Consider the following 24,378-nt stretch of genomic DNA (forward strand, 5'->3'; position numbering starts at 1 on the left):
GTTCATGCTGCAAGAGCTCTGAAAAGCTGGAGGATGTCCTCCGGAAGTTGTTATAATTACTGTGTAAGTCTATGGAAAGGGGTGAGAACCATGAGACACCTAAGTTTTGTATTGAAGTCAATGTACCCAGAGGAGAACGGAAGCTAGCTGTCCTCTGGCTACACCATGGTGCTACCCTACAGAGTGCTGTTGAGGCTACTGTAGACCTTCTTTGCATAATAGTGTGTTTTAATCAGTCATTTGGTGACGTGATTATATTTAGAATAGTTGTATCTAAAAAGTAGAACTTTTTAATGTTTTACAATTTAAATGTTTATGAAATTCACTGAGGAGGATGGTCCTTCCCTTCCTCCTCTAAGGAGCCTCCACTGTTTGCGACAGTCTCAAAAATAAATGTGGGATTGTTCTCAATTAGGTTGGAAAAATAGGATGGCTCTTCGATATTGCACGGTACTGTCTTTCCAAGCTCTTTCCAAGTAGAGCGCCATTTCCGTTACAATTTTCTGGAAGCTTGCTTCAGGGCTGGGGTATTTTCTGTATACCAGGGAGCTAATTTCTTGTGACAAATGTTTGTTGTTTTTAGGTGTGCAACTGCATCTAGGGTATTACGCAAGGTTACACTTACATCCTCAGTTAGATGGTTAACTTATTTTTGTACTCTGACATCCTTGGGTAGGCGGAGGGAGTCTGGAAGAGCATCTAGGAATCTTTGGGTTGCCCAAGAATTTATAGCACGGCTTTTGAAGATCCTTGGTTGAGGTCAGAGCAGATTATTTGTTGTGATTGCAAACGTAATAAGATGGTGGTCCGATAGTCCAGGATTATGAGGAAAAACATTTAGATCCACAATATTTATTCCACTGGACAAAACTAGATCCAGGGTATGACTGTGGCAATAAGTAGGTCCGGAAACATGTTGGACAAAACCCACTGAGTCGATGAAAGCCTGGGGTCTGTGGACTTTTCCATGTGAATACTGAAGTCACCAAATATGTGAATATTATCTGTCATGACTACTAGGTCCGACAGGAATTCAGGGAACTCAGTGAGGAACGCTGTATACGGCCCAGGAGGCCTGTAAACAGTAGCTATAAAAAATGATTGAGTAACTAGACTAGAAGCTCAAAAGATTAAAACTCAGTCATTTTATTTTTATATAAATTGAAATTTGCTGTCGTAAATCTTGGCAACACCTCCACCTTTGCAGGATGCGCAGGGGATATGGTCACTAGTGTAACCAGGAGGTGAGGCCTCATTTAAGACAGTAAATTCATCAGGTTTGAGACATGTTTCAGTAAAGTCACATCAAGATTATGAACAGATATTAGTTCATTGACTATAACTGCCTTGGAAGTGAGGGATCTAACATTAAGTAACCCTATTTTGAGATGAGATATCACAATCTCTTTCAATAATGACAGGAATGGAGGTCTTTATTCCAGTGAGATTGCCAAGGCGAACACAGCCATGTTTAGTTTAGCCCAACCTAGATTGAGGCACAGACACGGTCTCAGTGGGGATAGCTGAGCTGACTACACTGACTGGTAAGCTGGCAGGCTGGCTATCTCATTGTGGGGTAAGTGGCGTTAGAGCCCTGTCTACGTTGAGAAGATGCAAGCACCCCTCGAGCTAGGATGGAGTCCGTCACTCATCAGCAGGTCAAGCTTGGTCCTGTTTGTGGGTGAGTCCCAGAAATAGGGCCAATTATCTACAAATTCTATCTTTTGGGAGGGGCAGAAAAGTTTTCAACCAGCGATTTGAGTTGTGAGACTGCTGTAGCGCTCATCAGTCCCCATCACTCTATCAGTCCATTGAGCCAGGCAAGTTCAATCAAGCACAGATAAAATATATTAAATGATTTCAGAAACTATTTAAACCCAGGTCTGCCTTCTTTTGAGACATAAAGTAGGCCTAACTATACAGCCTGGCTCTCCGACCCAGAGATATGTGCTGCCTCACAAATTACACCCTATTCCCTATATAGCGCACAACTTTTGACCACAGCCCTATGAGCCTTGGTCAAAAGTTGTGCACTATATAGGGTGCCATTTGGGACACAGCCACTGTGCCACAATGTTCATTCTCACAGCACAGCAGAAATAGCACCGCTGCTCTTTTTAATTGAGGATGTCCGGCATGGCTGAAGGTGACATCATAGTTTCAGTGTTGCTGCCAACCCACAGGGGACCCCCTGGATCATCAGTGATGTAGGCGATAACAGAGCAGGGTAAAAAGGCCCAGAGAGCTGTGAGTCACGTTAGGCTAGCTGTGGTGACCATTTTCTCTCTGAGTGAAATAAGATCCTCTGACTGCAGATAAGAGACCAGGGTGGAGAGGCCCAGACAGGTCTACGTCACCGTGGTTACCGGTGATAATCTACATAGATTTATGGTTATCATCTTGTGATAACAATAATGGTCCTATGGGGAAACCACAGCGGTCGAAAGATATTGAAGTTCATAAAAATAATATGGGTATGACAACAGGTGTTCCCCATCCTTGGTAGTGTTTAAAAAATGTTTTACTGAATTTTAAAACATACAACTCACCTGCAGTGAAGCCACTCAACATTTACATAATATTTTAGTCATTTAGCAGACACTCCAATCCAGAGTGATTCACAGAAGTAATCAGATCAAGTGCCCCGCTCAAGCTCACATCGACAGATCCCTCACCCAGTCGACTCAGGGATCCGAACCAGCAACCTCTCGGCCTCTGGCCCAACGCTCAACCATCCAATGCGTGCCTCACTCAGAAACTTCATTCCCTCTCATCTCCAGTTCCATATTCCAACCCTCGTTTTCCCTCATCCCATCCCACCTATCTCTGCTTGCCACCCTCTTCAGATTTCTATGTGGGTTGGAATATTATTTGTTGTAATATTTGTTCCTTCCTTTCCATGGGATGAAATTGTAACCAGCTCTGCCTGTTGCCTGTTTGAAAAAGGGAGAAACCTGAACATGGTTTCATTTTCAATTGAGAAGTGGTGTAACAGTATAGCTTCCGTCACTCTCCTCGCCCCTACCTGGGCTCCAACCAGGGACCCTCTGCACACATAGACAACAGCCACCCTCGAAGCATCGTTACCCATCGTGCCACAAAAGCCGCGGCCCTTGCAGAGCAAAGGGAACAACTACTTCAAGGTCTCAGAGCGAGTGACGTCACCGATTGAAACGCTATTAGCGCGCACCACCGCTAACTAGCTAGCCATTTCACATTGGTTACAGTGGCAATCTGCAAAAATGCAATTTTTAAACAAGGGATGAGCTTCTTTTAGTAATCTACTTGAGAACCATTTTGGGTTTAAGTAAAACTTTTGTATAAGTGAAGCTTTTAAAATGTAATAATCTCAGCCCACCCAGTTCAAATTCATTACATAGATAGGCACGCTTTATCTTGTCTGGTTTAGCATCCCAGATAAAGATAAATATTTTTTGCTCATATGATTTGAAAAACAAGTATCAGGAGTACACAGTGCCATAAATAAGTGAGTAAACTGAAATTTAATCAGTGTAATTTTTCATTAAATAGATGGTTGCAGGATCTTGCCTATTTGTGCACATTTTCTATTGAAATTCATTGTGGAGTGCTCATGAATATTTTTTATGATATGAATACCAAGTATGTCTACTTCAACATCAGCCCATTTTATAGGTAAACTGCAGGGTAATGTAAAAGTTGTCTTTTAAAGATCCAATACGTAATATGATACAATTCAATCATAATTGGGTTTCAGGCCAGAAAATCATCTAGATCTGCAATGAGACATTGCAGGGATCCAGCTTGTGGACTTAATATAAAACTTGAGTCATTGGCAAACATGGACACCTTGGATTTCAAGCTTTGGAAAAAAAAATTTTTTTGGGGGGGGGAGGTTTAAGGCTAATCCCCTAATGTCTTTATTTGATGTGATTTTAATAGCTAGCATTTCAATGGCCATAATGAATACATATGGTAACAGTGGACACCCTTGTTTAAGTCTTTTTGACAGTTGTAATGAATATAATGGGAGACAGAAGCTGGTTTCAAGCGCAGGGCGCAGTAGGTGTTTATTTGTAAAGGACCACAGGAGGAGGCAGGTAGCTGGGTCCAGGGACAGGCAGAAGGTCATACACAGGGAGCCCAAACAGGTAATAGTACAGGCAGGGGAAAGGCTAATGACGTAGTCCGGGAGATCAGGCAAGAGTTTGATGACAGGAAATCAGATGGGCAAAAGTTCAGGCAGGGAATAGGCAAAAAGGCATCGTTAGTGAGGATTGCCAAAAACTATGATACACGGGAGGACTAATACGGAAATAAACAACGCTCCAAATAGACTGTGTAACAAAAACAAACAATACCTCACAATGATGGGGTGCAAAGAACTGAACTAAATAGTGTGTGTAAATGACATACAGGTGTGTGAACAGGTGATCAGAATTCAGGTGATTGGGATCTGGAGAGTGAGCTGCGTTCAGGGGATCAATGTGTTTGACTGTGAGTTGGAAGCAGAAGTTACAACAGTAGTAGCCATTATTTACTATTTTACACCTGGGGTTGCTATACATTACTTTTACCCATTGAATAAGAGACAACAAAATAAAACATACATATATTAATTTCAGTCAGACTTTATTAAAGGCCTTTTTAAAATTGTGGTTTGTACAGGGTTTGCCTCACCCCTAGAGAGAATTCACCCTCCCTCAAACCAAAAGACCATTCTCTAGCTAGGCCACATAGTAAGAGGTCATTCAAAAAATACATTAATTACATTACAACACAATTCAATGTATCTGAATGGAGTATGCCCCAATATGTTGGTATGTACACCACCTGATTTCTGTGGCTGACATTGAATTGATTTGTCATTGAATATTTAACATCAAATTTGAGTTGTTGATTTGGTTCTTCTGGGTGCTGAGATGATGTTAGGTTTAAAGTCTGATCTCTAACGTAATCATTATTCCTATTAAATGTGACGACTTGGTTCTAAAAGTGGTTGGAATCTGAAAGGTGCCTTAAGTTCCAGTCAACAGTCAGAAGGTGTTTTTTTTCTTTACATATGTCTGCACACCATCAGTGTGTGGGCAGAGAGATGAGTGGCAAGGTACAGAATATGGGTTGAGGGGGATATTTCTGATGTGAGATTGTGTGATGATAGGAAGCCATTCCTAGTTCTCCTGACTCGACAGCTATGCACTACAGGCAGTCCATATCTCATCCTCTCTATCTCGTCTCTAATACAGCACTTTTCCACTATGCTTGCAGGTGTGTGTGTGTGTGTGTGTGTGTGTGTGTGTATGTGTGTGTGTGTGTGTGTGTGTGTGTGTGTGTGTGTGTGTGTGTGTGTGTGTGTGTGTGTGTGTGTGTGTGTGTGTGTGTGTGTGTGTGTGTGTGTGTGTGTGTGTGTGTGTGTGTGTGTGTGTCTGCGGGAAACTTCAAAGAGGACAGATGGTGTGATGATATGAGTCCTGCAAGACATTTCCGCTCACAACCCATGTATTTGTTGAACCATCACGTAATTGTGTTTATCACACAGACCTCACCATGAGATATATCCACTGATAGAGAAGATAGAACTATAGGACGGGGATGGATAATATCACATCAAAGTGTGTGAAATTCCCAAACAATAGAGGGAGCTGCTGTGTTCACTTCTTAGATCAATACATTGTTAAAATATCTCATTATTCAAAATACGTAGGAGATCAAAATGTTACCTGGAAATACCATCCTCTCCCCCACCTACCACCGGCAGTGGTGGAAAGTACTACTTAAGTAGTTTATTGGGGTAACTTTACTTTTTATATTGTTGACAACTTTTTATTTTACTTCACTACATTCCTAATGAAAAGAATGTACTTTTTACTCCATACATTTTCCTTGACACCCAAAAATACTCATTACATTTTGAATGATTAGCAGGACAGATAAATGGTCCAATTCATGCAACATCTCTACTGCCTCTGATCTGGTGGGCTCACTAAACAGAGAACATCCCCAGTCATCTCTACTGCCTCTGATCTGGTGGACTCACTAAACAGAGAACATCCCCAGTCATCTCTACTGCCTCTGATCTGGTGGACTCACTAAACAGAGAACATCCCCAGTCATCTCTACTGCCTCTGATCTGGTGGACTCACTAAACAGAGAACATCCCCAGTCATCTCTACGGCCTCTGATCTGGTGGACTCACTAAACAGAGAACATCCCCAGTCATCTCGCAGAGAACATCCCCAGTCATCTCTACTGCCTCTGATCTGGTGGACTCAATAAACACAGAACATCCCCAGTCATCTCTACGGCCTCTGATCTGGTGGACTCACTAAACAGAGAACATCCCCAGTCATCTCTACTGCCTCTGATCTGGTGGGCTCACTAAACAGAAAACATCCCCAGTCATCTCTACTGCCTCTGATCTGGTGGACTCACTAAACAGAGAACATCCCCAGTCATCTCTACTGCCTCTGATCTGGTGGACTCACTAAACAGAGAACATCCCCAGTCATCTCTACTGCCTCTGATCTGGTGGACTCACTAAACAGAGAACATCCCCAGTCATCTCTACAGCCTCTGATCTGGTGGACTCACTAAACAGAGAACATCCCCAGTCATCTCGCAGAGAACATCCCCAGTCATCTCTACTGCCTCTGATCTGGTGGACTCAATAAACACAGAACATCCCCAGTCATCTCTACGGCCTCTGATCTGGTGGACTCACTAAACAGAGAACATCCCCAGTCATCTCTACTGCCTCTGATCTGGTGGACTCACTAAACAGAGAACATCCCCAGTCATCTCTACGGCCTCTGATCTGGTGGACTCACTAAACAGAGAACATCCCCAGTCATCTCTACTGCCTCTGATGTGGTGGGCTCACTAAACACAAATGCTTTGTTTGTAAATGATGTCTGAGTGTTCGAGTGTGACTCTGGCTATCCGTAAATAACAAAAACAAGAAAATAGTGCCGTCTAGTTTGCTTAATATAAGGAATTTGAAATTATTTATACTTTTACGTTTGATACTTAAGTATACTGAAAAAAATACTTTAAAACTTTTACTCAAGTAGTATTTTACTGCGTCACTGTTATGTGAGTAATATTCTATTAAGAAATCTTTAGTTTTACTCAAGTATGACAACTGGGTACTTTTTACACCTCTGCCCACCGGTTTTTCCAACTTTCCATAATGCAATGATGAGCAAGCTGAGACAGAAGACATAGGTCACAGGTCACCAGTAAGGTCTGAAAGATCTGGTTGAGTCCCAAATGGCACCCTATTCCCTATACAGATTTAGACCAGAGAGCTATGGCTCCTGGTCAAAAGTAGTGCACTATATAGGGAATAGGATGCCATTTGGGACTCATCCAGATCTTTCAGCCCTTACTGGTGACCTATGTCATCTATATGTGTGTGTACGTAGGAGGAACAAGTGATACTAATTGTTTAGCTCCAGTTGGTCACAGCTGAGCTAAATAAAGCCTATGAGGTGTGAAGACAGACATGAAACTCCTGATTCAACCACATGGGAGGGGCTTATTACTGTGTGCTTTTAGGGGATTTTCTAAAATGGTCGCAGGCTGACTTTTAACCAAATGTAGCGCAATCCATTGCATAACTTCCAACAGTTGGAAAGCTAATTTCCTCTCTGGCCAGTAGAGGGCAGGACAGAATGTTGTTCCCTCCCGCTGTATGAAATGTTGATCATTATTATTAAGTGCAAGATGTTTGTGTCTGGGCGGGTGTTTGTCCTCATGGAGATGTGCAAAGGGAAGGGATCACTGCTGTCGCCTCGCTTTCCAACCAAGGTGCAAGAATTGAGGAGCAAACCGAAGGAGCGAGGAGATTCAGCAACACAGAGGACAATGGAATTGAATAAAAAACAGCTTTATTGCTAAACGTAGAACCAGCATGTTTTGGCTTCAAAGAAAAACCTGATGAAGGTGAAAGAACCAGCGTGTTTCGGCCTATGTTTAGCAATAAACACGCTTTTTTCATTTAATTCCATTGTCCTCCAAGTGTTGCTGAATGTCCTCTCATCATGGAGATGTGTGAATGGATCTCGATGAGAATATGATGCAAAGGAAAACATTTCTGGGTTATGACAGGAAATCATGAGACAGCAGAGATAACATCTCATACTCTGAAACAACGCTACGTCCCAAATTAAACCCTATTCCCTATATAGTGCACTACTTTTGACCAGGGCCCATAGGTAGTGCACTATATAGTGAATACAGTGCCATTTGGGACGTGCAGCTATCCTCTGAAACAATTTCTGCAACCCCGCGACCCATGCTATGGAACACAAATAGATTAGGGTGTCTAACAGGCATTACCTTACCTACATCTCTGCTGGTTGTTTCAAACTCAGCAGAACAATGACAGACCAGACGAATGTGCTGATAAAGATTCCTCTATCATAAACTCTGCATAAAAAGAAACATCCTCTCTCTGTCAACTGTGTTTATTTTCAGCAAACTTAACATGGGTAAATATTTGTATGAACATAACAAGATTCACAGACATGTGACTAACAGAAATGGAATAATGTGTTCCTGAACAAAGGGGGGGATCAAAATCAAAAGGAACAGTTAGTATCTGGTGTGGCCATCAGCTGCATTAAGTAATGCAGTGCAGCTCCTCCTCATGGACTGCACCAGATTTGCCAGTTCTTGCTGTGAGATGTTACCCCACTCTTCCACCAAGGCACCTGCAAGTTCCCGGACATTTCTGGGGGGAATGGCCCTAGCCCTCACCCTCCGATCCAACAGGCCCCAGACGTGCTCAATGGGATTGAGATCCGGGCTGTTCGCTGGCCATGGCAGAATACTGACATTCCTGTCTTGCAGGAAATCACACACAGAACGAGCAGTATGGCTGGTGGCATTGTCATGCTGGAGGGTCATGTCAGTATGAGCCTGCAGGAAGGGTACCACATGAGGGAGGAGGATGTCTCCCCTGTAACGCACAGCGTTGAGATTGCCTGCAATGACAACAAGCTCAGTCCGATGATGCTGTGACATACCGCCCCAGACCATGACGGACCCTCCACCTCCAAATTGATCCCGCTCCAGAGTACAGGCCTCGGTGTAATGCTCATTCCTTCGACGATAAATGCGAATCCGACCATCACCTCTGGTGAGACAAAACCACGACTCGTCAGTGAAGAGCACTTTTTGCCAGTCCTGTCTGGTCCAGCGATGGTGGGTTTGTGCCCATAGGCGACATTGTTGCTGGTGATGTCTGGTGAGGACCTGCCTTACAACAGGCCTGCAAGCCCTCAGTCCAGCCTCTCTCAGCTTATTGTGGACAGTCTGAGCACTGATGGAGGGATTGTGCGTTCCTGGTGTAACTCAGGCAGTTGTTGTTGCCATCCTGTACGTGTCCCGCAGGTGTGATGTACCGATCCTGTGCAGGTGTTGTTACACATGGTCTGCCACTGTGAGGACGATCAGCTGTCCGTCCTGTGTCGTGGAAAATTGCAAGATTATGTTATAATGGTTGTTTTATTCGACAGAATAGAGTATTCTTAACTATTGTGTGTGTGTTCTACTGAGGATGGGCCTCTATGAGATAGCACTGACAGAGGAGATTTACAATGTCTTTAGGTAATAAAGCCTGAAGAGCATTCCAGAGAACATGAGCTAATGGTTCTGTTCTATACCGTACCAGGGAGAGATGGTTCCAGTTTGGAGTAGGAGGACCAGACACTGGTCTATACAATGAAAACTGTTGACACAGCAGTTGCTGTCTGCTATGTTTTATAGATATCTTTCATACAAATCTTAACCTTGTGACCATTCTATGTATCTGTTGTTCATCATGTAGGTTGAGAGGGGTGTATCTTGGCTATAAAAGATCTTTGTACTTTTGTGTTGTCACTTTCAATGGTTCATTAGAGATGGCGCATCATTGAAAGTCAAGTGCTATTGCAAAGCTCTTATTATTAAAGATGTAGTATAAGTATAACTCTGACTGGTGTGTGAAGTTTGTTTCTCCTCATTTGGTAATGCAGAAATTAGCCACCACACCTGTCTGCCTGTAGCGCTGTCTTAGGTGTCTCACAGTACGGACATTGCAATTTATTGCCCTGGCCACATCTGCAGTCCTCATGCCTCCTTGCAGCATACCTAAGGCACGTTCACACAGATGAGCAGGGACCCTGGGCAACTTTCATTTGGTGTTTTTCAGAGTCAGTAGAAAGGTCTCATAACTGTGACCTTAATTGCCTACCGTCTGAGTGTCTAACGACCGTTCCACAGGTGCATGTTCATTAATTGTTTATGGTTCATTGAACAAGTATGGGAAACAGTGTTTAAACCCTTTACAATAAAGATCTGTGAAGTTATTTGGATTTGTACAAATTATCTTTGAAAGACAGAGTCCTGAAAAAGGGGTGTTTCTTTTTTTGCTGAGTTTAGCATATTGCCAAACATTTCAGTAAAAATTTATGGGATTTCTTCTTCAGTAGTACATGAAGTAAAACATTTTGAGACAACATAGAAATGCATTTACATGGAAGTAATTAAATAGATAAATAAGGAAAGTTTCTACTTGACATCATAAGTGAATCCATTTTCTTTATTTTTCAAGCACCTTCTACAGTTCCACTGCTTCCGGGAGGGAACAAATAAAAACCCCTTCAGATTTCTGCTTACTTCACTTCAAGGTATTTTGAAGGAGGGTGTTCCCACAGATGTTCACACTTCAAGGTGGTATCTCCTCTAATCTTTGAACTTGCTACCGGTGTCGTGAAACCTCAAATCAGTTTGGGCTGTGAACTGCCACAGTAACTCAGGGTATTTTCCCCTCCACAGTTTCAATGAAAAGCCTGATAGCACCCTCTTCTGTTTACAATGTTAGGAACCATGATGGATGACAAATCATTCCCCAACATAAACTTGCGGCATTGTAGGCCTACAGGTAAAGTCATGGTGCATCAAGTCCAGGTTTGGAGGTTGGTTCCACCATTTAAATGTTTTGAGTTTACCCTCTTGGTTGAGAGTGAATATGAGATTGCAGTTTTCCAGGTGGTCAGGTCCCCAGCGTGTGTTTAAAGTGTGGCTGCTGGTCTTCAGGGCTGAGACCGTTCGCTGATCTGCTCGTAGAGAGAGGGGCCGATGACCTCTGCAATGACACACATAGACACTCAACAACACAGGCAGGCACACACAAACACATACACACTCACACACACACACTTACCCATGATATAGGTGTCTCTCAGAGTCTTCAGCGTGACAGCCACGCCCCCTGCGTCCCTCAGCTGAAACTCCTCCCCATCACCCTCTGCAGGGAGCTCCAGAGCAGCGCCAGCATAGTGGCCCACCATCATCACATCCTCGTCTTCCTCCTCCTCAAAGTCATCAGGGTACTCACTAGGGTCCTCCGCTTCAGGGGTCACTGTACACAGACGTGAATGGTTGATTAAAGTACTGAACTGTAACCCTTTATAATGGATTATAGTGGATTATCTATGAGGATCTAGCACACAACTTTTGAGTGACCAACACATTGTTTATTAGGCCTAATTGTCTCTATCAGATGTACCATTATCTTCCATAGAGACATCCTCTGTGACAGGGTTAACAGGTGTAGAGGTTGCCTCGTCCTCTCTGTGTTCCTCTATGGAAGACAAGCTGTTGTCGCCATCAAAGTCCTCAGAGTAGTCAGACTGACCTACGCTGTCCACATCACCCTCTACCTCCTCATTATCACTGGGACAGGGCTCTGTACTGTCCCCCTCCTCCCCTGTATAGGAAGGTGTGAGTGGAAGTGGTCCTGAGAGAGAGAGAGAGAGAGAGAGAGAGAGAGAGAGAGAGAGAGAGAGAGAGAGAGAGAGAGAGAGAGAGAGAGAGAGAGAGAGTGTCACACAAGCACCAAAGACAGCATACAAACACAATAGGGCCTAAACAATGCAAGAGTTAAGCATGTAATCAGAGTACCAGAGTTACTGTCACTGCTGCTGTCCTCCTTCCATTCTGCAGTCACGGCCATGGTCTTATCTGCAGGTGAACTCACAGAGCCAGGTGTTCTCACAGACTCACAGACCCGACTAGAGAGGGGTATGGATCTCAAGTCTACATTATCATACACTGCTAACTCTATCTCCCTGTGCTTGACAAACTCCCTGAGATGTTCCCGTACATAGGTCGTGTCCAGTATGGTTCCAGCACTAGGTCTGTCCTCAGGCACCGGACAGAGCAGTATCTGGACCAGAGAGGTGATGCTGTCTGAGTAGGTCTGGGGAACAGGGCTGTACTCTCCTCTGATGATCTTATAGAGCAGACTGAGCAGGTTGGAGGCAGCGAACGGCGGTCTGAGAGCACAGATCTCATACAGCAAGCATCCCAGTGCCCAGACATCAGACTTAGAACTGTATGGGACATCCTGACACTGCTCTGGACTCAGGTAGCTGGGGGTACCAACACAGGTACGAGCCATATCCACTGTGTTGGTCATTATCTTGGATATCCCAAAGTCCCCCACCTTTACCACGCCTCTCTTAGTTAGAAGCACATTGGAGGTTTTGATGTCCCGGTGGAGGATTCTAGCTGAGTGAATGTAGCTGACTGCCATGGTAACCTGTACAAACCACTCCATTATCATCCACTCTGGGAAATAGTCCCCTGTCTTTCTCTCCTTGACTTTGTCATCCAGTGTCCCTCCATCACAGTAGTCCATGACTATATAGATGTATCCATCATTTGAGTCAAAGACAGCCTCGCTGCAGGTCACTATGTGAGGGTGATTCAGCTTCCTGATGATTTCAGCTTCTTGTAGGATGGCGTCTTTGGTCTTTGTTTTGCGAGAGTCGTCTGCTTGTATTCTTTTCACTGCATGCAGTTTCTTAGACTCCGCGTGTTTCATCAGGAATACTTCTGCTGCTCCACCTCTTCCCAGACACAGAATCTTCTTGTACAATTCCATTATCGTTACTAAAATGTTCATTAGTTATCAGCCATCTCAATTAATGAGATTTAAAAAAAGTTACATTCCATGTCTTGGTGTGAAGTACAAGTACTTGTATCAGAGAAAATCTCGCACAACAAAAACAAAAGTCACCTTGAACCTTGTGTTTAGTCTGATTCCCATAGTAACCGTCTGGCTCAGCCCACCGGAGAAATAACAGGGGTTTTTATTGGTCGAAAATGCTGTTGTGTTTAGAAACTTTTCCAGTGAAGCTTAATAACATTGTAATTTACCCCAAGGAAACCCGGTGAGCACACATCATAAATAGCCTTTTAAAATCAATATGCATGGGAAAACGATGTAATATTAAACGGTGCGTATAGGAAATTAGTATTGTTCAAAACATCTAAACTGGATGATGCATGCGCAATTTCTCGTTTACTTCCGCGCAGTTTAGCGCACATTTATGATAAAGCAGAAACAGCACGACAAAGCGTGTCTTGTAGTAGATGGCTATCTGGAAGTTATATTTCCAGTTGTCCATTCATTTTATGTAAAGGGTATTTTCAAGAATGCCACCTTGGTGGCAAGGGAGGCAAAGGTTACTTTATTCTTCACTAAATCGACTAGGCATGTTGGATTGAGAAACATGCTAACTAGCTAGCTAACTTTACAACACAGCCTGTGTGCAGTTAGCTAGCAGCTAGGTAGCTATCTCCATGTTAGTCATGTTATTATGTTGAACGTTATCATTCAGGTGGAGGAGACAAAGAAAAAAGGAAGAGAAGACGATAAAAGGAGGCACTTCTGTTAAGGCAGGTAGCGAGTCTATGCAATGCCACACATTCTAGCTAACGTCTCATTTGAGCATAGACAGCTAACTATGTTGTTTTAATGTATTGCCCAGCTCAGACATATCCTGTGTGAGAAACATGTTAAATGCATGGAGGCGATGGAGAAACTGAAGTCCGGGGTTCGCTTCAGTGAAGTGGCCTCCCAGTACAGTGAAGACAAAGCCAGACAAGGGGTACGAGAGCCTTTCCCATGCACCAACTCAACAGACATTCACCCTTACGATCTCTCAAATGTGTATTGGTTTATTATGGTAGTGTAATGTATTGGTTTATCATGTAGTTGAATAGGGTGCTGTCTGCTAGTATCCAAAAGATCCACTGGATGGTATCCTCTGTCTTGCTGTCTACCACTTATTCGTTTTTCAATAATATTGTTCGGATGAGAGAACTTGGGGTGTATTCATTAGTTGCAGACTGTTGCAAATCTTTTGGTCTGTTGCAAAATGTTTTTGCAGCTCTGCACAGATTGTGGGGTTAGATGGCAGAAGCGCATGATGAAGTGGACTCTGAATACAATAGCGGTATAATCAAGGAGAATTGGAGTATTGCCCTAAATAATGGAAAACGGAGCAAAGTAGTGTACAGTGATGAGAATGACCCTTCGTATCTAATAGGTGTACTGTTTGTTAATGAGCAGCTGAGCAGAGTACCAACCCTGAATAAACCATTTTAGTTATCCAAACTGGTGCAGAATGCTGGGTAAAGTGAATGCTGTGAGGATCACGAGAGGAGGGCTTGTTTAGATTTTTTGTGCTTCTGAGGATCAGAAGGAACGTGCGCTGTGTCTTAACCTATTTGATAAGTTTGAAGTGTTGTGTGTGTGTCTTCGGAACAGGGCACCCCTCAAGGGGATTATCTGGCGTCTCGTGGGAATTCGATTTTCAAGAGATGAAAAATATTCCTGGAGTGATTTGAAGCACGTCGGGTGAATGGTTTAAAAAGTGAAGAGTCTATCTATTCTTTTGGTTTTTGATATGGAGTCTCTCCCTACTCCAGTGCAGTTGGGGTATATAAACTACAGAGTCAGAGCATTTATCCCAAGACCAACGCAGTGGGATCATTGTAAAGATTTTGGTCATGTAGCAAGTGTTTGCAGAAGGGAGAAGCAGAGATGTCCAAGTTGTGGAAAAGATCATATATGTTATAAAAGTGATGAATATGTGACATGTTGAAATGGTGGTGGGAACCATGAAGCCACGTCTTTCTAACGCCCCACAACGGTGAAAGAGAATGAGGTGTCCAAAGTCAGGGTTGTACAGAGCATTTCATATGCTGCAGCTGGGAAAAAGGTTGAGAGTTTGAATGGCGCACCAGAAGAGTCTATGGTGGTGGATAGACCTTCACTGCAGGCTGCAGGTGTTTCCTTTCACCAGCAGGATCCTGACATTTAAAGGTTAAGGTGGACTTTGTGGCCTTTATAGCTGTGGTAATTAATGGCACTGCCAAGGTGGAGGGAAGGTCCAGGAAGATAGAAATCATAGTGGATGCGGCGGAGCGGTTCCTCGGACTGAAAGAGTTCTCAGCGAAGGAGTTACATGGAATATTGGAACAAGCCGTACCAACCTCTCAGGTCCTAGAGCCTGAGAAGGGGGATATGGAGAATTAAACGAAGGAAGAAGTGGGAGTTTTGTTTGTTTTGGCAATGTACTCTTTTTTTTTTAGGGTGGATTAAGTTAGTTTCACTATTACTATGGATTTTTTTATTTTTTTTAATGGGGGGGCAATACACCCGTCCAGTTGGTGGCGGCAATACACCTTTTTGGGTTGTAGTCCGCCATAAAACCCACAGAACAAGAATTGTGGGCCCTTCTGAATGTAGGCTATGCGATTCAAAACAATCCACCGCTTCTTTTTAACAAGCTAATGATCCTCTGTGGCCAAATCATGCTTTCTGCTGTAGTAGACTATTTTAGGAGTCAGCTAATTAGGCTATATCATTTTGCCAATTTAATTCCGTTTACTTTAGGGAAAGCTTAGCTTCCCCTAGCCTTATGGACACACCGCCTATGCATTTTAATGTGGCAGAAACACAACCGGTCATGATGTTTTCATCTGCTTGTCAAACAATCACTTAACAAAGGCGGTCCTGTAGGCTACTTGTGCACATTAGTTCACTCAGAAAATAATTCCAGCATCCAAACCCCAACAGTGTTTGCAGAAGGGAGAAGGTGTATGCACCCGCAATTTGATGAATAGAAAGAGACAGCAGTTCTAAAACACCTGGTGTATTGTAATGGCATTGTGGGATTGTCATTAGGCCTCCATGGTTGTCCACACACGCCTCGGTCTCGGCCACTCATCTTGACAAAATGTAGTGTTCTACTCAAACCACAATGCAATTTGGGTCTTATACCACCCAGTTTCCAGCCAATAAGCACATTTTTATGCAGCTGACATGCAGTAATGTTAAATCATTGTGTAATAGACTATAGCTTTTGGGGCATGTAGTATTAATTGTTTTGCCGTTACACTGTACCCCCACTATTTATTTTGGTGGAACGCCGTACTGGACCATACCGCCTTACTTTCACCCCTGAAAATGTCTGTGAATGAATACCCATTGAGTTGTTTGCTGCAGAAACTTACTTTGGATACAAAGTTGTCCACAGCTCTCGTAACATACACGATACAATGAATGTGTTTGACATTACCTCGCTTTTTATTCATGCAACCAACGGTATACCACTAAAAATCCAAGTAATTTAATAACCTAAAATTATATCAATTCAATAATACAACCCCTTTAAAAAAGAACCTAGAAGCACCAAGCAGGAAGTAAGAATCCTGCTTTGCCAGCTCATTGGCCCAGGAATATGGAATCAGATGATGTATTGTTTCCGGGTTCCCTTACTGGCAGAGATCACAAAAGGTAACTGTCGGTCAATTCGTTCTGGCAAGAGGGATCGACTGACCGGGCTTGGCGGCTGAAGATAAGGATGTTTCGAGCTTGCCATGTAAACAGGGTATTATTTGCTAGCTGGCTACTGTAATCTTAATAAAAGCGTAATCCGTATGCAGATCATTGACATTTTAAATGAATAGATTCAGCTATTTCAGCCACATCCGTTGCTGACAGTTTTATAAAATCAAGTGCACAGCCATGCGATCTCCATAGACAAACATTGGCAGTAGAATAGCCTTACTGAAGAGCTCAGTGACTTTCAACGTGGCACCGTCAGAGGATGCCGCCTTTCCAACAAGTCAGTTTGTCAAATTTTTGCCCTGCTAGAGCTGCTCTGTGGAAATGTCTAGGAACAACAATGGCTCAGCCGTGAAGTGGTAGGCCACCCAAGCTCACAGAACGGGACTGTGGAGTGCTGAAGCGCGTAGTGCGTAACAATTGTCTGTCCTCGGTTTCAACACTCACTACCGAGTTCCAAACTGCCTCTGGAAGCAACATCAGCACAAGAACTGTTCGTTGGGAGCTTCAAGAAATAGGTTTCCATGGCCGAACAGCCGCACACAAGCCTAAGATCACCATGCACTTTGCCAAGTGTTGGCTGGAGTGGCGTAAAGCTCGCCGCCTTTGGACTCTGGAGCAGTGGAAATGAATTTTCTGGAGTGATGAATCACGATTCAGTCCGATGGACGAATCTGGGTTTGGCGGATGCCAGGAGAATGCCGGTTTTTGCCGGTTCTCACTTGTAAAAAGTTATAATTTAGGGTTAGAAGTTAGTTGCAGGGTTAGAGTAAGGGGTTGGGTAAGGGTTTTTAATTTAATTGTACCTTTATTTAACTAAGCAAGTCAGTTAAGAACGAACCACTACGCTCTAACCACTAGGCTACCTGCCGCCCCAGGTTAGGGAGAATAGGATTTTGATTGGGAGTCCATTCCCTTTTTAATGGAGCCTCCTGACATACTGTACTAGTCAACTACCCTCTTGTCAAAATAACAAGAGGTCTAGAACAGGTAGACAAGAGAATCCTAACCTAATGATCTTATTGATAGATCTAACCTGACCATCCCTGATATCCAACCTGACCATCCCTGATATCCAACCTGATCATCCCTGATATCCAACCTGACCATCCCTGATATCCAACCTGATCATCCCTGATATCCAACCTGACCATCGCTGATATCCAACCTGACCATCCCTGATATCCAACCTGATCATCCCTGATATCCAACCTGATCATCCCTGATATCTATCCCTGATATCCAACCTGACCATCCCTGATATCCAACCTGACCATCCCTGATATCCAACCTGACCATCCCTGATATCCAACCTGACCATCCCTGATATCCAACCTGATCATCCCTGATATCCAACCTGACCATCCCTGATATCCAACCTGACCATCCCTGATATCCAACCTGACCATCCCTGATATCCAACCTGATCATCCCTGATATCTATCCCTGATATCCAACCTGACCATCCCTGATATCCAACCTGACCATCCCTGATATCCAACCTGACCATCCCTGATATTCAACCTGACCATCCCTGATATCCAACCTGATCATCCCTGATATCCAACCTGACCATCCGTGATATCCAACCTGACCATCCCTGCTATCCAACCTGACCATCCCTGCTATCCAACCTGACCATCCCTGATATCCAACCTGACCATCCCTGATATCCAACCTGATCATCCCTGATATCCAACCTGACCATCCCTGATATCCAACCTGACCATCCCTGATATCCAACCTGACCATCCCTGATATCCAACCTGACCATCCCTGATATCCAACCTGACCATCCCTGATATCCAACCTAATCATCCCTGATATCCAACCTGACCATCCCTGATATCCAACCTGATCATCCCTGATATCCAACCTGACCATCCCTGATATCTATCCCTGATATCCAACCTGACCATCCCTGATATCCAACCTGACCATCCCTGATATCCAACCTGACCATCCCTGATATCCAACCTGACCATCCCTGATATCCAACCTGACCATCCCTGATATCCAACCTGACCATCCCTGATATCCAACCTGACCATCCGTGATATCCAACCTGATCATCCCTGATATCCAACCTGACCATCCGTGATATCCAACCTGACCATCCCTGCTATCCAACCTGGGATCAGGGATAGATATCAGGGATGATCAGGTTGGATATCAGGGATGATCAGGTTGGATATCAGGGATGGTCAGGTTGGATATCAGGGATGATCAGGTTGGATATCAGGGATGGTCAGGTTGGATATCAGGGATGATCAGGTTGGATATCAGGGATGGTCAGGTTGGATATCAGGGATGGTCAGGTTGGATATCAGGGATGGTCAGGTTGGATATCAGGGATGGTCAGGTTGGATATCAGGGATAGATATCAGGGATGGTCAGGTTGGATATCAGGGATGGTCAGGTTGGATATCAGGGATGGTCAGGTTGGATATCAGGGATGGTCAGGTTGGATATCAGGGATAGATATCAGGGATGGTCAGGTTGGATATCAGGGATGGTCAGGTTGGATATCAGGGATGGTCAGGTTGGATATCAGGGATGGTCAGGTTAGATCTATCAATAAGATCATTAGGTTAGGATTCTCTTGTCTACCTGTTCTAGACCTCTTGTTATTTTGACATATCCAACCTGACCATCCCTGCTATCCAACCTGACCATCCCTGCTATCCAACCTGACCATCCCTGATATCCAACCTGACCATCCCTGATATCCAACCTGACCATCCCTGATATCCAACCTGACCATCCCTGATATCCAACCTGACCATCCCTGATATCCAACCTGACCATCCCTGATATCCAACCTGACCATCCCTGCTCTCCCTGTTTTCACGAACCCTTTTTCTTCACATATTAATACCTTTTATTTTCTGTTCCAACATTAGGCCTACTCTGTTTGGATTGAGTGGACTGGAACCAGACGGCATCAGCCTAAAGTGAGCCCCTACTTGTCTCTGGATCCTTGGCATCGATAAGGCTCCTCTCCTCATTTCCTCTCAGGTTCGGAACTAATCGGAACTAGGAAACTCTGAAATGTCCGACTTGCTATCTGGTTGAACGCAGCCCGTGTATAACTTCAACCAGTTAGCAAGTCGGAAATGTCAGTTTTCTAGTTCTATCACTAGAATGCAGAAATAATGCCACACACGCCCATCACAGTGCCACACACCCCCGTCACAGTGCCACACCCCCCCCGTCACAGTGCCCCACACGCGCCCCCGTCACAGTGCCCCACACGTGCCCCCGTCACAGTGCCCCACACGCGCCCCCGTCACAGTGCCCCACACGCGCCCCCGTCACAGTGCCCCACACGCGCCCGTCACAGTGCCCCACACGCGCCCGTCACAGTGCCCCACACACCCTGTCACAGTGCCCCACACACCCCCGTCCCAGTGCCCCACACACCCCCGTCCCAGTGCCCCACACACCCCCGTCCCAGTGCCACACACACCCCCGTCCCAGTGCCACACACACCCCCGTCCCAGTGCCGCCGCACACACCCCCGTCCCAGTGCCGCCGCACACACCCCCGTCCCAGTGCCGCCGCACACACCCCCGTCCCAGTGCCGCCGCACACACCCCCGTCCCAGTGCCGCCGCACACACCCCCGTCCCAGTGCCGCCGCACACACCCCCGTCCCAGTGCCGCCGCACACACCCCCGTCCCAGTGCCGCCGCACACACCCCCGTCCCAGTGCCCCACACACACCCGTCACAGTGCCCCACACACACCGGTCACAGTGCTACTTATGCCTATTGTTGCGCTCAGTTCACATGAAGCTCCATGTCTTCTAAATGTCTTCACGGTTTACATAAAACTACCTCTCTTTGCAACACATTATCTTCACCCAGCTCTAGCTGACCTAAAATAAACAAGGAAGCGCACTTCCTCTATTCAAATAGGAGGAGAAGATTGTCTGCTAAATGACTAACAGGTGAGCCCGAGCCTCTGAGATCAGTTTTACCTCTCAGCCCCTAATGGTAGATGTTTACATTGGCAGAGGGTGAGGTGATCTTAGATCTGTGCTTACTAGCAACTTCTAACTCCAGCTATCTCAAGTCTCTCAGCCTATACGGGTGCTTCTGATCCATTCTAACTTCTGACCTCTAACCACTGCAGTGAGCAGAACTATATGATCAGTGTTGTGTTATGTCATGGACGATGTTCATGGCCCTACAGATCATCACAGGCCAATTATGCCATTGATATATGGTTAAAATGTAATGAAATGACATGTACATATGAAGACTAACCTGGAAGGATGAAATATGAAATTATTATTATTTGCTGAATTGATCAATTCTGATATCAAATTGATTGAGATTATAGATTGAATAATTGATAACTGATAGATTCATTCTCATGGTTATGATGAATACTTATGATCCTAAATAACTCCATTCTGCTTCATATTGAATTCCTATTGAACTGAATTGCTGAATTACCTCATTAGGTTAATAATGACAATGAATGTTATGATTTGACTTTTGTGATTATGAATTTGATTGGATACATGTTATTCTGTTTCCTTTGTTATGCAGCACAGACAAACTACCCAGTAAATATGTGGTTAAAGGAATTCCTGCCTCGGTCTCCTCCATTCCTGTCACCTAATCCATGACCTGTTCACCTTCACTATTGTCAGTCATCCTACCTTTCCAGCTACACACAGATTCCAATCATCTTTCCCTGTTTGACCGCTAGGTTTTATGGGTATTATGGCACCGCCACTGTTGGGCCTTATGCAGGCTGTCGCCGCTTTATGAATGCAAATTTGCCTAACAGGATCATTGAAACACATTGTTTAGTAAAATTTCTATACAAACTTTCTAAATGTAGACAAAAATCTATGGACAAGTTAATGGAAGCATGGCTATGTCTCAGATTGTAATGACCTTTCTCTCGCTCCTTCCTTCCTTCTCCCTCCTCTAGTTTAACTCCAGAGGTTTGAGATCCCAGTGAAGGTCCAGCTCAGCACAGAGCCCTGAGACAGGCATGGTGACTGATGCCTTCAAGCTGAAGAGGAAAGAGTTAAAGAACCACTACCTCCAGCACATAGAGAGGATGTATGGGAGGCCGTAATGTAATGACCTACAACTTCACCTAATGCCAATAGTGCACTACTTTTGACCAGAGCCCTATGTAGGGAATAGGGTTCTACTTGGGGTGCAGACCTTGAGAGATGAAGGGTGTGCAGGCTTTCGCTCAGAACCTGCTCTAACAGATTTGATTCCGCTAATCATGGTCTTGGTTACAAGCAGCCAATTAGTTGAATTTGGTGTTAGTTTGAGCAGGGCTGGAGTTCAGTAGTAGGGTTGGCGACCCCTGACCTGAGCCAAAGTCACCAACATTCCGCTGTTAGTTTATGTAGTCTCAGTCGGTGCCAGTCACGTTTCTGCTTCAGCTGACGTGTTATCTTGTGGCATCCTATTCCCTATATAGTCCACTACTTCTGACCAGAGCCCTATGTGCCCTGTTCAAAAGTAGTTACCTACAAAGTGAATAGAGTGTAATTTGGGATGCAGCTGTAGTGTTGTTCAATAGAGAAGCCGTTAGGTACCCAGGCTGGTGGGCGTGGAAGCCGTTAGGTACCCAGGCTGGTGGGCGTGGAAGCCGTTAGGTACCCAGGCTGGTGGGCGTGGAAGCCGTTAGGTACCCAGGCTAGTGGGCGTGGAAGCCGTTAGGTACCCAGGCTAGTGGGCGTGGAAGCCGTTAGGTACCCAGGCTGGTGGGCGTGGAAGCCGTTAGGTACCCAGGCTGGTGGGCGTGGAAGCCGTTAGGTACCCAGGCTGGTGGGCGTGGAAGCCGTTAGGTACCCAGGCTGGTGGGCGTGGAAGCCGTTAGGTACCCAGGCTGGTGGGCGTGGAAGCCGTTAGGTACCCAGGCTGGTGGGCGTTGAAGCCGTTAGGTACCCAGGCTGGTGGGCGTGGAAGCCGTTAGGTACCCAGGCTGGTGGGCGTTGAAGCCGTTAGGTACCCAGGCTGGTGGGCGTGGAAGCCGTTAGGTACCCAGGCTGGTGGGCGTTGAAGCCGTTAGGTACCCAGGCTGGTGGGCGTGGAAGCCGTTAGGTACCCAGGCTGGTGGGCGTGGGTGGAAAGAATACCCCTATTAACCAGTTTGAGCGCGTCCAGTTCTGCCCTGCATCGTTGTCATTAGGAAAAGACACTGATGAGTCCTAACTGTAGAAAGTCCTCAACTTTCACCAACAAACGGAACATTGAGGAAATGGAACCATTCCAACAGTCAGCGTCTACCTACCATTCCAAACTAAGCTGTTTGTACCCGTTTTGTAACAATGTATTTTGGAATATCTGTGTATTCTTTCTCTGTGTATTCTCTCTCTGTGTTCTGTAAATACGTTGTTGCTCATCGATTTGGTCAATGATATAGTTCTGCTGCCCTCTAGTGGTAAGATGGCAGTAGTGACATTACTGTGCCTTGCAGAGCTCTCACTTCCCAGTGGCTGGTTATTTATGAAGAATGTTACATCCATCCATTGAGAAGAGCCAAGTCATATTTTGATAAACTGAATTGTTCAAATCTCAATGCTTGTCTGTTTTACTTTTCAATACATTCTTACCCTATTAAACATGATATTTGGTTTGTTTTGCATGTGTCACTCAGGGAAGGTATAAATATATTATTCGGCATGTTTTCCCCCAGGTCGAATGTATTAGTTTGATCTCCAGATGATTATGAATTGTTTAAACCGTATCCACCTTCACTCCAGAGGACACGCGGTTCATTAGGCTGAACCCCAGAGGACACGCGGTTCATTAGGCTGAACCCCAGAGGACACGCGGTTCATTAGGCTGAACCCCAGAGGACACGCGGTTCATTAGGCTGAGGACACGCGGTTCATTAGGCTGAACCCCAGAGGACACGCGGTTCATTAGGCTGAACCCCAGAGGACACGCGGTTCATTAGGCTGAACCCCAGAGGACACGCGGTTCATTAGGCTGAACCCCAGAGGACACGCGGTTCATTAGGCTGAGGACACGCGGTTCATTAGGCTGAGGACACGCGGTTCATTAGGCTGAACCCCAGAGGACACGCGGTTCATTAGGCTGAACCCCAGAGGACACGCGGTTCATTAGGCTGAACCCCAGAGGACACGCGGTTCATTAGGCTGAACCCCAGAGGACACGCGGTTCATTAGGCTGAACCCCAGAGGACACGCGGTTCATTAGGCTGAACCCCAGAGGACACGCGGTTCATTAGGCTGAACCCCAGAGGACACGCGGTTCATTAGGCTGAGGACACGCGGTTCATTAGGCTGAACCCCAGAGGACACGCGGTTCATTAGGCTGAACCCCAGAGGACACGCGGTTCATTAGGCTGAACCCCAGAGGACACGCGGTTCATTAGGCTGAACCCCAGAGGACACGCGGTTCATTAGGCTGAACCCGAGGACACGCGGTTCATTAGGCTGAGGACACGCGGTTCATTAGGCTGCCATAACTTTACTCCCACTCTCTTAGAATCGGAACACAGGTTTACATCCCACTGTAATTCAGTGCACATTTAAATTGACTAGAACAATTACCACATGGGAAATAGCATTTTGTTTCATTACCTGAATACTGAAAGTAATGTTATGAGGCTAGTAAGATATTGACATGTCTTCGTAAACAGTTTTCATTCCAGGGGTCACATGCTTTGGTGGTAAATAAAACATTTTTGTATTTCTGA

The 24,378-nt window shown here is 45.0% G+C and overlaps 1 protein-coding gene and 1 non-coding gene across 9 annotated transcripts; one reads left to right on the plus strand and one right to left on the minus strand.

Annotated features, from left to right (window-relative positions):
* Positions 1–10,546: 10,546 nt before the first annotated feature.
* nek12 (NIMA-related kinase 12) lies at positions 10,547–13,071 on the minus strand. Its single transcript, XM_014213088.3, has 4 exons — positions 11,929–13,071; positions 11,534–11,764; positions 11,189–11,386; positions 10,547–11,110 (listed from the first exon to the last, which is right to left on the minus strand). Exons 1-4 carry the CDS (start codon positions 12,932–12,934, stop codon positions 11,058–11,060), a joined length of 1,488 nt encoding a protein of 495 aa, XP_014068563.2. The 5' UTR covers positions 12,935–13,071; the 3' UTR covers positions 10,547–11,057.
* A 23-nt stretch (positions 13,072–13,094) lies between these two features.
* Positions 13,095–24,378, plus strand: LOC106612159 (uncharacterized). Of its 8 annotated transcripts, none has more exons than XR_014378836.1 (4): positions 13,095–13,202; positions 13,653–13,710; positions 13,803–13,922; positions 19,573–24,378. It is a non-coding gene; the product is annotated as an uncharacterized LOC106612159 (transcript). The 8 variants fall into 8 exon arrangements; XR_014378834.1 differs by having other exon boundaries at positions 13,808–13,922; XR_014378835.1 differs by lacking the exon at positions 13,095–13,202 and having other exon boundaries at positions 13,224–13,710; positions 13,808–13,922; positions 19,573–21,326; positions 21,619–24,378.

Source organism: Salmo salar, chromosome 09 (assembly GCF_965601325.2).
Source record: "Salmo salar chromosome 09, fSalSal1, whole genome shotgun sequence".
Taxonomy (NCBI): Eukaryota; Metazoa; Chordata; class Actinopteri; order Salmoniformes; family Salmonidae; genus Salmo; species Salmo salar.

Coding starts and splice junctions, on each gene's coding strand:
- nek12 (XM_014213088.3), bottom strand. CDS start 12,934: ATGAACATTTTAGTAACGATAATGGAATTGTACAAGAAGATTCTGTGT. Junction 11,765..11,928: donor CAGCAGTGACAGTAACTCTG/GTACTCTGATTA, acceptor TCTCTCTCTCAG/GACCACTTCCACTCACACCT. Junction 11,387..11,533: donor TGTCTCTATGGAAGATAATG/GTACATCTGATA, acceptor GTCTGTGTACAG/TGACCCCTGAAGCGGAGGAC.